General features: G+C 47.7%; 1 protein-coding gene across 1 annotated transcript in view; it reads left to right on the top strand.

Moving 5' to 3' along the window:
* The window catches only part of ERGIC1 (endoplasmic reticulum-golgi intermediate compartment 1), a 54760-nt gene that overhangs the window by 17388 nt on the left and 25184 nt on the right, over positions 1-12188 (top strand). Inside the window, exons 2-3 of the mRNA XM_040078319.2 lie at positions 4341-4402; positions 10538-10610. Coding sequence (XP_039934253.1) covers positions 4341-4402; positions 10538-10610 — 135 coding nt within the window. The remainder of the gene's footprint in view (positions 1-4340; positions 4403-10537; positions 10611-12188) is intronic.

A 12188-nucleotide genomic window follows, 5' to 3' on the forward strand; every position in this document is an offset into this window, starting at 1 on the left:
GTCTGAAGGGAATCTACAGGACAGATGGAGAGAGGCAATTTCCAAGTGACAGGACAAGGGGGAATGGGTTCACACTGACAGAGAGCAGAGTCAGATTGGATAATAGGAAAAAATCCTTCCCTGGGAGGGTGGGCAGGACCTGGCACAGAGAAGCTGTGGCTGCTCCTGGATCCCTGGCAGTGTCCAAGGCCAGGTGGCCATCGGGGCTTGGAGCAGCCTGGGACAGTGCAAAGTGTCCCTGCCCATGGCTGGCTTTGGAATGAGATGCTCTTTAAGGTCTCTCCCCACCCAAACCATTGTGTGATTCTATGATATATTTCTTTGTGTGATTCTATGATATATTTCTGTGTGTGATTCTATGATATACTCTCTCTGAAGAAAAAATCTGAGTAGCAGCAGCACATATTAGTGTAGGCACAGCATTTGAAATCCTCCTGACACATACTGGCACTTGCAATCCTGTCCATCAGAGGGCTGGAGTTGTGCCCCAGACCTCCCCTAATCACACAAAGATTGGTGAATTCTCTCTTTGAACCTAGCTAGGAATGACCCCTGCTCATCTCTGTGATGCTGTTTTACCAGTCTGTTGACATTCCCACCAGGAAAGTGAGATTTTTTTATTTTTTTTTTGCCCGTGTCCTTTCGAGCCTTGCATTGATAAAAAAGTACCGTGGCATCCTCTCATGTTAGTTATGGGTGTTGGTTCCTGTGAACCCCTGACATTGCCACATGGGCTTTTTTTATTTCTTTGTTTGCAGCCCTGCTCTCCATTGAAAGAAAAGACACTACAGATGTGTCAGGAAATTCCTTTGTTGCACTGATGACAGCCTAATTCTATCTTTAGCCTCATATTCTGGAATTGCAAGGCCCAGCCTTCCCTTTATGAGAACACGTATGACCTGGAGGAAGAACTTTCCTAGCAGCGAGTTTGTTGTTTCCACTCTGAAACGATGCTAATTGATCGGCTCAAAGATAGAACTTCTCCTTACAAGTCTTGCCTTTCTGAGGGGAGGAAGAAACTTGCCGAAATCTGAATATAAACAAGGTGCAGTGGGAAGTGCACATGTGCCCGCTCTGGGGGTGTGAAGTGATGTCTCCCTTCCTAAAGCAGAATGAGCTGCGGGTTAAGGGAGTTCACTGAGGAGCTGTAAATCTCCGCCCAGGTTTCTCCTGGTCGCTCAAGATGACTCCCAGCCTCTGCCAGGGGATGCCCAGGGTGTCTCTGCCCTGGCAGCTGGCAGCTGCAGCCCCTCTGCGCATCCTGCAGCGTTGCTAACACCTTCCACTGCTTTGGGTGCAGCAGGGAGCTGGGAGGCAGCTCTTGCAACAGAGCACGAGGTTCCTCTCTGTTCCCGGGGTACAAATAACTCCTCCGAGTGACCAATGCCTCAGGAACCTGGAGGCTTGTTGGAATTTTTCCTGCAGGTGCTCGCAGGAACGTCTGACCTGAGGGCAGGTAAAACCTGTTCCCCTTTGCTGTGCACACAGCTCCGCTGCCTCCTCCCTCGTGCATTACAAATCATCTCTGGTGCCTATTCCTGTTCTTTTCTCTTCCCAGGACAGTGTAAGTGCTCTCCTGGGATTGCTTTCAGTTCTGGCAGGTAGGCAAGGAGCCAGATGCAAAAGGAGAAAGGTTTTTCTGGTGGAGGCAGATTTTTTTAACCCTTAGGTCTGATAGGAGCTGCCACAAATCCTTATTTCTTGGGGCTTAGGGTCTCCTGGTACAATAACTCTTGTCAAGTGCACAAATTTGGTTGAGATGTTTGCATGATTTGCTTATTTTTATAATTACATGTAATTAATGAAGCCTTCTTTGGGGGTTCCATCCTCATTGCTAGCATTTGATCTCTCTGGTGTCTCACAAACACGCTTTTCCAGCTGTCACTGAATCCTTTACACTTCATATCTTCATGTAACTTGGAGGTTAAATAGAGTGAAGAAGGTGGCTCTTTGTCCTGGCCATGCCATCTCCATCACTCCCAAACTTTGGTGTCGTTTGGGCTTCCCCCTTGCCCTTCTCTGAGTGCATAAACCCCACTGCTGTTTTCCCTAAGAGGGCTCAGACTGAGGAGATTCTATCAGCTGTGGCCAGTATCAGATGCCTGATGAGAAGCTGCCTGGAACCCTGAGGATTGCTGTTCCTTTGCCAGGCTGTGAGCCCTCCTAGCTCAGATAGTGTCTTTTCCAAGCAGTTGATTGTTCTTTCTGCCAGGAGACTTGCACACAGCCAGTCCTTTTTCTTTTGGGCTGGTGATCATTTGGATTTTCTGGCATCACACATCAGTGAGCAAAATCCAGCCAGTGTTTGCCTCTTATCCCAAACTTGTCCTTTGGATTGTTACAGTCATTTCAGCATCTTTGTTACAAGCTTTGACGCAGCTTCCCTCCTTCCCTTCCCTTCTGCTTGGGTCAGGTTCTGGATGTCGTCCTTCAAGCTTCTGCTTTCACCCATAAAACCGTAATCGAGCGCTTTTGGTAGTGTCTCTGCCTAATCCAAGCTTACTTCGGCCAGGGAAAAGTTAATTTATGGTGTTGGGTGTTACTCGGGTAAATGACAATCTCAGAGGAGAGAACTCTGCCTCATATGACATCAGCTTTCCAGTGAGTTGTTTAAAAAGCAGGATTTTTTTTTTTTCCCCTTTAGTGCTGCGATGGGCCATCATTTCAATACCAGTAAATATTTCTGATGGTGAGAACAAACTTCCTTTTATAGTATCCCCACGCTGCCGTTTTTACTGAATCCAGCCCGGAGCAGTTTCCTATTTCTGAGTGTTCGCTCACCCTCAGCAGCTCCCGGTGTTCACGTGCTCTGCCTCCCTCCGCTCCTCTTGCAGCTTTTTTAGCCTTGTTGATCTATTATTGTGACTCTGGCCAGACGACGCCAGCTTGCAGCATTTAATGGGCTTGGGAGAGCAGCAGCTTCCTCTGCCTGTGAGACCATGATCTCATCAGCTGCTTTGGGTTCTTTCACCGTCCTGATGCTTCGGTGGACGTGGAAAGAATGCGAGCGGCGCTTTCCAGATGTTCTCGGGGCAGCTGGAAAACCATAGATGGATTGTTTGGCTGGGGAATCTTGCTGGTCTCTTCAGGAGGCAGCAGTGAGAGGGGTTGTGAGGAGGCAGCTCGTGTGCAGCAGTGCTGTCAGGTGTCTCACAGAGGCTAGTTGGGGTGTTAAGTGGTGGCACAGCGTGTTCAGGGCTGGAGCTGGGCAGCTGGAATATCTTCCTACCTTCTCTCCGTTCCCTCTCTTCCCTGCCCTCCTCCAGCTTCAGCTCCTGAGTGAGGCACGGGATCCATCTGATCTCGTGCAGTTCCTCAGGGTTATCTTTTCTAAAGAAAAGAACAGTGATCTAGCTTTAAAACTCCCAGTAAAAGATTGGATATAGTAGGAGCTGCTGAATGAACACAGGGGCGTTTCATCTTGGTGCGGTGTAGATTGGGAATTTGGAAGCCCTCTCCAGGGCTGGAAAAAGCATCAGCTCTCACCCGCTTGTGGCATATCCAAAAAGGTCTATTTTGAGGGAGAACCGGTCACTTCCTTCTTTAGGGTGGCTGGGTGGGTGTTTTTAATGCATTAATTAATTTTTATTGAGTGATGGAAAAACTGATGTCAGAGCTGCATTGCGGTTGGGCGTGCAGGAACACAAGGTGGTAGGAAATAATACAGCTAACACATGAGGGCAAGGGAGACTTTAACCATGGGGAGTTTAAAATAGCAAAGCTGAGCCCTGTGGATATTAAAAGCTATGACTGAATCAAAACAACGATCTAATATTAAGCTGGGTTTTGCTGGGGGAGGAACAAACCTGTTGGGTTAATTTCTGTTGTTGTATCCAATGTCCAAGGGATGTTTTTTTTTATCCCAACACCTGGATTACTGACTTAGGGGTTGTCTATTTTTGGCTTTGCAGGATACAAATTACAAGGGGCGATATAGGTTGTGTTTCACTGGGTGTTGTTTTTGTCAGACATCTTTATCCAGGAGTCTGTAGAGTATCTTTTTCTTTTTAAAGTGATCTATGAACTTGTCCAGCATGACTTCTTGCCTGGCTGCTCTCACGGTTCAGATTGCACAGATCCACAACAGGGAGGTGGAGGGAAGTGCTTTGGAAATGGGAGCCAAGATAGAGCACAGTTACATAATTGTACAAAAGGAAGGGAGTTTTGGTGGGGTGTTTTTTTTATTTGCTTTGTTTTTCCTTCCCATATCCTCCTGCCTACTGAAAAAATGTTGCTGGAAAGCAGGATGGAAAAATCTTCAGCGTCGTTCATCCCTGTGGGGGCATGAAACGTATTGAAATGTTCCACCTGTTTTATGGCTGGTGCTTTTCCTCTTTCAGGTTTGACATCTACAGGAAGGTGCCAAAAGACCTTACGCAGCCAACCTACACGGGGGCCATTAGTAAGTAACTTCTTTTTGATGTCCTTGCATAGCCCTGGTCTAAAATTAAAGATTGTTTGGCCTCTCTGTCTGCAGGGAGTTTTTTTCAAGGGGTGTTGAGCGTTGGAAAGGGTTCCCTTTGTTGCTGAGACAGCTTGTCCTGCCCATCAACCAGTGGAATAGCTCGTGTGAGTTCAGAATTGCAGCGTCACAGAAGGGTTTGGGTCGGAGGGGGCCCTGAGGAGCCTCCAGTCCCAACCACCGATAGAGATCCACTCTCACTCCCGTGTATCAGTACACAGACTTTGGCTGATACAGATCTCTTGCCTTGGGCCCGTTTTCCTTCCTCCCTGCTCCTGAGGGAGGCTGGAGGCTGAGTAATGCCGTTCCACACGAGGATGTGCAGCGAGCTGGCCGGGCAGAGGGCTGGGTGAGCGCGGATCAGGCTGATCCTGCCAGGCCTGTCGCTCCCCTCCCCGTGCAGCTCTCCTGGCAGGGACTTCCTTTGATCAGGGAGCTGTGCCCCACTCAGCCCTGCTGCTAGATGGGTCAGTAGTCCTGTATGTCATTGCTGACGTGAGTGATGTCACATCCCTTGGTGACAGCACGCAGGACTGAGTCAGTGCCAGTGAATCAGGACACAAAGGAAAGCCCTCTGTGAGCTGGAGAAACTCCTCGCCCTGAGCACCGTCCAACAACAGGCTGCCCGGGCTGGTGGGGAGTCTCTTGTGATGGTTCTGGGTTCTTTTTTCTCTCTGCCAAGGCCTGAAATTTGCAACCTCCAGAGCTGCAGCAGTCTCTGTCCATGGGGATGCTCCAGTCAACCTGCTCAGAGCAGGGGAGTTGGATGGGATCGTCTCCAGAGAGGCCCCTGCCAGCTTCAACTGTCCTGTGCTTCTGGGAAGATAACACATTTCCCTAAATATTTACTCTGAGTCCTCGTCCCCTGAGTTCTCCTGGGCTCTGAATTACTTGTGTCTCAGCTCCCCTTTGGGTTTGCTGAAGTTGTGAACAAAGAGCTTGACTCAAACTGCTTGGGAATTCAGGGGCGGATGAGATTTGGTGTTTGGAAAGAACACTTTGAACTTGTGAGTGATCCTGCCTTCTCTTCTGTTTTGGAAACGAAGAGTTCCCACACTGCCACTGGGCTCCCTTTGAGAATTTGTCTTGTTATGAATCACCTGCAAAAGAGTGTTTTAGAAGCAAAAAAAACCCATCAAAGGCCACGGAGTTTAGGCTTTCAGATCTGCAGTAAACAGCTCAAGTGATAAGTCTGTTTGTGGGAAGGCTTGAAGGTTGTGACTCTTACTTACAATTATTAGCTGACTTATTTCTCTCTATTGTTATTTGCAGCTTCTCAGGCTTTGATTTTCTTCTCTGACTGGTTCTCCTTCTTTTTCTCAGAGCGTTTTTAGCAGCCTGATAGAAGCTTCTGAACCACAAACTGGTGGCTTTGCCTGTGAGGAGCTTTTCTAATGGGCTCTTCTGTCTGACCAAGCCCGTGGCTTGTAATTTGGAAGCCACTAATCTTAGGTGTTGTGGGAGGCCGTGGATGAGACCAGCCCATTGCCAGGCCAGTTGGAAGCCTGGGAAAGTTGCATGACCTGGTGATAAAATGCTTTAGGGAAGTCGGCTTGTGTTATTAACACTGGGGGCTTGAGTGCAGGGGAAGGTTCTGCCTCTCAAAAATATCTTAGGCTTTAGTAATTATGGAATTACTATGACTGCAACTTTATTTTGGCTTTCTTTAAGTCCTCCAGGTTTTACAGAGCAGATATAAAATAGTCCATGATATCCAGCTATTAACTGAGGCCTTTTGCATATGATTTCTGCTGAAACCTTAGTTCGGTATCACTTTTGGTGCTGAAGGCTTTCTGGAATAGGAATCCTGCAGGGTTTCAGCAGTGGGGTTTGGATTGTAAAAAGGTCTGCTTTCAAAAAAATGTTGAGGTTTATTAGGAAAGAGGGCACAGATCAGATTACAGAAGAAGAGAGATGGAAAAGGGCAGCCCTGCTCCTGACACCAGGGCTGAAGGGGCCAAGGGAAGCAGCAGCTAAGGGAGAGTGTTGGGGAATTTTGAGGGAGAAGAGGGGATGATCTCGAACATGAGCAAGTTCAGAAACCAACTGGAGTGTTGTTGAGGCTTTATTAGGTATGGCTTTTCAATTCCCAAATATTCCATGAATGCTGCCTTCGAGACACTTCAGATCTGCGTGGCACCCACTCAGCTGCAGACAGGGGTTTTTTAGCAATGAAGGAACCAAGAACAACCCACTGCCGTTTACTTGGAGTGAGCTTCGTCCAGAACAACACAAGCCACTGCTGTGGACTTCTCTGGCAAGTGTGTAGAAGTTACTCATTCCTTTTCCTCAACAAAAAGTCCTTTTTTTTCAGGCAGCATCCCCGTCCTGCTGCCGTCCCTCTTCCCCCGGTTTTTCGCGGGTCCTCCCACGCGCGCAGCGTGTCCGTGGTGCCGCTGTGGTGACAGCCCCGCCGTGTTTGGGCGCAGGGGCAGCAGCAGCAGCGCTCCTGGCCGGCTGGCAGCTGCCATCTGGCCGGGCAGCAGCAGTGGGGCTCTGCGGAGGAGCCTGCAGCCCGGGCAGCTGCCGCCACCCTGCCGCTCTCCAGCCGTCGGCGCGGGCGCACGGTTTGCGTGCACGTGTTGGATGCACGCGTGGAGATGTCCGCCAGAAATGCTCGGTGCTGGTTTTGGGGGCTGGAGTTTTAAATACACGTCAGGAAATATCCAAGTCATGATTCACACGGCGCCTGTAACAGGACCCGTTGCTTGCGCTTCGGTTGCTCCATTGAATAATAAATGCTATTAATTTTATGCCTTAATATAGGCATGGCTCCACGTTCTCAGTCTGTGTGATGTGTTAAACACTTTGCCTTTCTCTCATTTCTCGTGGCGTGGCGAGGCAGAGCCGGGAATGTACGTAGACGGGGTTTGTAGTAGAAGGGATAAGTACAAAAAGGTTAGTGCAGGAATAAAAACCTTGGCGGAGTTTCCCATCCTTTTGGGATTGCAGGTTAGCCAACAGCAGTGTGTCTACAGCAGCAACCTTTGATATATTGATCATGTTATCATGTTAGAGCCCTAAAAAACCTGTCTCAGATGTTGCTGGAGCTCTGTGGGAACGTCGCCGTGCTCTTGCAGTTAAGCGAAGCTTTATGTATGAATTGTTTGATTCTGTCTGATCCCAGCCTTTAATCTGCTTTTCCAAATATAATACACTCGTCAAATGTGGGTGGTAGGGACTGCACATTTGCATGGAAGCAAGTAAAAGCCTTCACTGTGAAAGAAGCAGCTGAAGCACCCCGTGCATAAATTCCTGTGCTGGGAACGTCGTCTGTGCCTGCAGCTCCACGCCGAGAGAGCAGCTCCTGTTCTGCAGCTGAGGAAATGCTGCCTCTGGAGAGAGTACCTGATACTGCTGTCACATGAGTCTCATGCCAAAAGCTCCCCCTGCCCTGGAAATGTGTGTGTGTGTAGGAAGAGTTTAAGTCAGTGCAAGTGTCCAGTGTCCTCTTTCCCAGAGTGTCTCAGCAGATGCCTGAGAAGGAGCAGGAGGGGCAGGTTAAACATTCCCCAGGCTTTGCTCTGTTGGAAGCTCCTGAGCTTCCTAAGCTGGAGCTGGTTCCTTTGTGTTTAGTATCCCTCAATGGATTTCTTCCTCAGGGCATGTATGATTCCTTTCTGTAATCTAGCAGGTTTCATTTCTTAAGCATCCGCAGCATCCATAGCCAAGAATCCCAGGATTTAGTTGTGTGAAGGAAAACCTTCTCTTGTTTTTAACCTCTCCTTTCCCTGTTGTTCCTGTACTGGAAGAGACAGTGAGTGGTTGTTCCCCATTCACCTCCTTCAGGCTGCTTTGTGATTTTATATCCCCTTCTCATGTCCACCCTCAGTAATCTCTTTTACAGCTTCAAAACTGTCTCTGTGGTTTGAAGACTGGGAAAAGCATTGAGGAGCTTTGAAAGTCAGCCCCTGCCGGGCACTTTGGGGCATTCTTGCAGGGTTTGTTAGATACAGGTTAAGGGAATTTTACTGTGCTGTGTTTGGTAAGTATTGTCACAAACCTTCACTGCAAGAGCTGAACTGGAGATGGACTTGAGGGAGCAAGTACTGGAGAAGAAGATACTTTGATGATAGAAGTGGCAGAGAAGGAAAGAAGAGAGAGGAAGCTCTGGGAGAGAATTTAGTTTTAAGAGTTAGTAGTAGCAGGCTTTCCTAGAAGTGCTTGGGAGCGGAGAGGTCTGGCTGATGCTGTGGAAAGCTTTTATGGGATCATAACAAGCAGCAAGGAATATGGGAAGCAACTAAAGAAAAAAGGGGGGTTTTTTACGTCAAACACTCTCGCCTGCAACTGGCAGAGCTCAGAGACCTCGTGTCTCTCTGTCAGCGATCAGCAGTACAAACACTGGATCTACTCATGTCCTGCCCTGGTTGCTTTTTTTGGGCTCTCATGTAGGTGTGGATGATCTCACAAGAACTTGCTGCTGTGCTTTAAGCAGACCTTTGTCCTCCCCCAGCCCCTGCTGCCCCGTGCCAGGGTCACAGCCCTGCTGACCTTCTGTGTCCTGACAGCCAAGACTTGGGAGCACCTGTGTGGCCATCTGAGGTTTCTCTTTATTAATTTAGGAATTACTACCCCTTCTTGCCTCCTGTTTTCCTACTGGTCTTCAGGTTTTTCCCCCCCTTCTTTCCTCATCCGAGCTAGTGGATTTTTTGGCATGTCTGTTAAACCCTTGCGCTTTAGAGAGGGTCAGTAAATGAATCCACAGTTGAAATTATTCTGAGGAAGGAGAAACAACGCATTTGTCCTTCCTGAGAACTGGAGGAATGAGGCACAAGGCTTTAGGTCACTCAAGGGTCTGTCTCAGTACTTCCCCCCAGCGCCTCTTTCCTTCCCTTGCCTCTCACATTCTTCACCCAGGGAGTTTGGACCGTTGTTGTGTGAGAAAATTGTTCCCAGCCTGTTGTTACTTGAGCTTCCCGAAGGATTGGGCAGTCAGGCTGTACAGGTCATGTGGAATAAAGGTGAGGAACAGGACTTTGGGGTTTTTTAAATGTATTTCTCAACCCTAATTAGTGGCTCTGGTCAAGTGGTCATTTCACAGAGAGCTGTGCTGGGCTGGAGGGGTTGTGCTGGGACTGTGCTCTGGCTGTCACAGCCCTGGAAGAGCCTGTCAGCTCCTGCTTTGCCCTTCTGTGAGTGATTCATGGTGAATTTGGGGACTGGACTTAACGCAGAGACACGCTGCAGCCCTGTCTCCTTGAGCTGGCACATCCTTGTCTGCTCCAATCATCCCTGATCCATCGGATTCCCGTCTGTGCTTCCTTCCAGCCCCTCCTGTGTGGGTGACTGTCACTGCTGCCTGAGTGTCCCTGGTCAGTGGCATGAATAATTTCCTGGTGAGGAGTAAACAGCAACATTCCAGTCACTTTGGGTTCCCTCCATGCAGTTCCAGGTTGGAATCCTTAGGGAGGACGTGGGACTTGTTGTCTGGGAACCTCACAGTTCCTTCAGTGGGGATTCTCCCTCTCTGCAGAGTCAGTATGTCAGCAAATGGAGAAATCAGAGAAGGCAGGCAGTGGCTGCACAATTCCAGTGTTGCCATGTCTCTGCTGTCCCAGCTCTGGGAGTGCAGGCTGGTGCCTTACACAGAGCTTTGGAACCTGAGAAAAACCAAAGTGTCACCCCCGAAATGCCACATTAGGGCACTGCGTGCTTTCAAAGCCAGGAGGTGCTGGTTCTTTTTGCCTTCTTGGGGTTTTAATAATGATAAAATTGGGAGCCAAGGCTCCAGAGAAGTCATGTTGTCAAGCAGCTGTGTCAAGAAGAGAGAGTGCTGGCAAACCAGCATTGTGTGCCGAAGGTGGAGAATGCAGGAGCTGTGGGGAGATGGAAATCATGACAGAAACAGCGGCCCAAAAATGGAAAATACCCCTCAGGATGGTTGGGTGTTGGCATGGCGTTGAAGCCACTGCTCTGGTGGGCTCCTCTGGGTCATGCACTCTGAAGATTGTTAATTCTCAATTATGTGTGGTCGGTATATCCATGGGGGGAATCACGTGGCTGTGCAAAACCAGTTTATGTCTTGGTTGGACATCCAAAACTAACCTTTTCCTCTCCTTCCCTCTGTTCCAGTCTCTGTCTGCTGCTGTCTCTTCATATTGTTTCTCTTCCTGTCTGAGCTCACCGGATTCATAGCCACTGAAATGTAAGTAAAAGTCATGTTTTCCCCTTGTTTGTGTGGATGTGAATGTTTACAGCTTTTTACTGTTATCTGAGAGAAATATTCCTGTAATTTCACTAGGTCACTTAGTTGCCTAATGGGTTTGGGATTCCTTTAGGTTGAGTCCAAATTCTCAGACATCCATTCAGCTTTTTAATTTGTTAAAATTAATAGGCAAACTTGGTTCTGAACTATTTTTTGATAGAGGAAGCCGTCCCAGGATTGCTTGATCCTTTATTAGCTCCATGCTGGATTGCATAATTAGCAGCATGGAGAAATGGATTGCACAAAATAAGAACTATTAGTTTAATATCAGTAATTGCTTTTTTTCTTTTTTTTTTGTAATGTCAGAGCTGAATCTCTGATTCATGCTTCATTAACATGTGAATTTTTTTCTTCTTCTTTTGAGCCTTACTAGGAAACCTTCTTCACAGGTTTTATGCCTGAGGACAAGTTGCCCCAGGTGGTGACAGCTTTCAGAAAAATGGAAATCATTTCTACTTTTAAAAATTGCTCATAGAACGAGCACGAAGCGCTTATTAACAGCGAGTTAATCAGATTTTTATTTTTTTCCCCCCTGTTGTCATGTTCTTCCTTCCTCGAAGTAAACTTCTGGTAACTCTTAACACATCTACCTTTGTTTTGGGCTCTAGGAAACCTTCTCCCTCACCCTGCTGATGTGGCAGTGAGCTCACTGAGCGTCAGGCACAGTTCCTGGATAGCTGGGAAGGGTGGAACTTCTGTCAGGCTCACATGATGGTCCTGAGAGCAACAGATGTCATTGCTGAGCAAAAAAAAAAAAAAAAAAAGGCTCAGAAACCTTGGTTAGATTGAGCATTTTGATAACCGAGAGGCTCTTTCATTGTTTTTGTGCAGCTCGGTCTTGGATCAAGAATATAATTTCAGGAAAGATGTTAATGTTGACTAATGTTTAACTGAAGGCAGGAGTGTAATCAAGCTCCAGATCATTTTTTGTGCCTGTTGCACGTTTGCTCCGGAGATCCTATCTCAGATTTCTTGCTTGCTCACTGTTTCTTTGACTTCAGTTCCGTGTGTCTGCTTGTGAAATCCGGGGTCGCTTTATCAGCCACTTCACAGAGCTGAGTTTCCTTGGGTTTCTTGTTTTGAAAAAACAGAGAAAAGCTAGATAGACTGCTTCAAGCAAAACACTGCTTTTTCTTGCTCTGCTCTTAGATCTCATTCTCTTGCCTGGCTTTCTTTTTCCTTTCAGTCAATGCTTTACAGGAGGAATTAGTAATATTTACCTAGTTTTGACCCAGTTATTGGAGTGCACTTGTCTTTATGTAGTGGCAGTTTCCTGACTAGAAATTCCTTTCTGAACAGCACAATTGCATAATTCTCTGAGGCCTCTTCCTGCTTTTTCCTTAAGAAGAAGATGCATTTTCCACAGAAATATTGGGAGGTGCTGTAAGCATGCTCAGCTGGCGAGTTCCTCATTAAAAGCTCGGAGAGATGCTGAGTGCCTTTCCCAGCAGGAGCTCTGTGAGGAGGAGGTGTTTGCAGGCCATAAAGCAGTAAAATTTGAGAGAGCATGTCATGCGA

Source organism: Hirundo rustica, chromosome 14 (genome assembly GCF_015227805.2).
Source record: "Hirundo rustica isolate bHirRus1 chromosome 14, bHirRus1.pri.v3, whole genome shotgun sequence".
Lineage (NCBI taxonomy): Eukaryota > Metazoa > Chordata > Aves > Passeriformes > Hirundinidae > Hirundo > Hirundo rustica.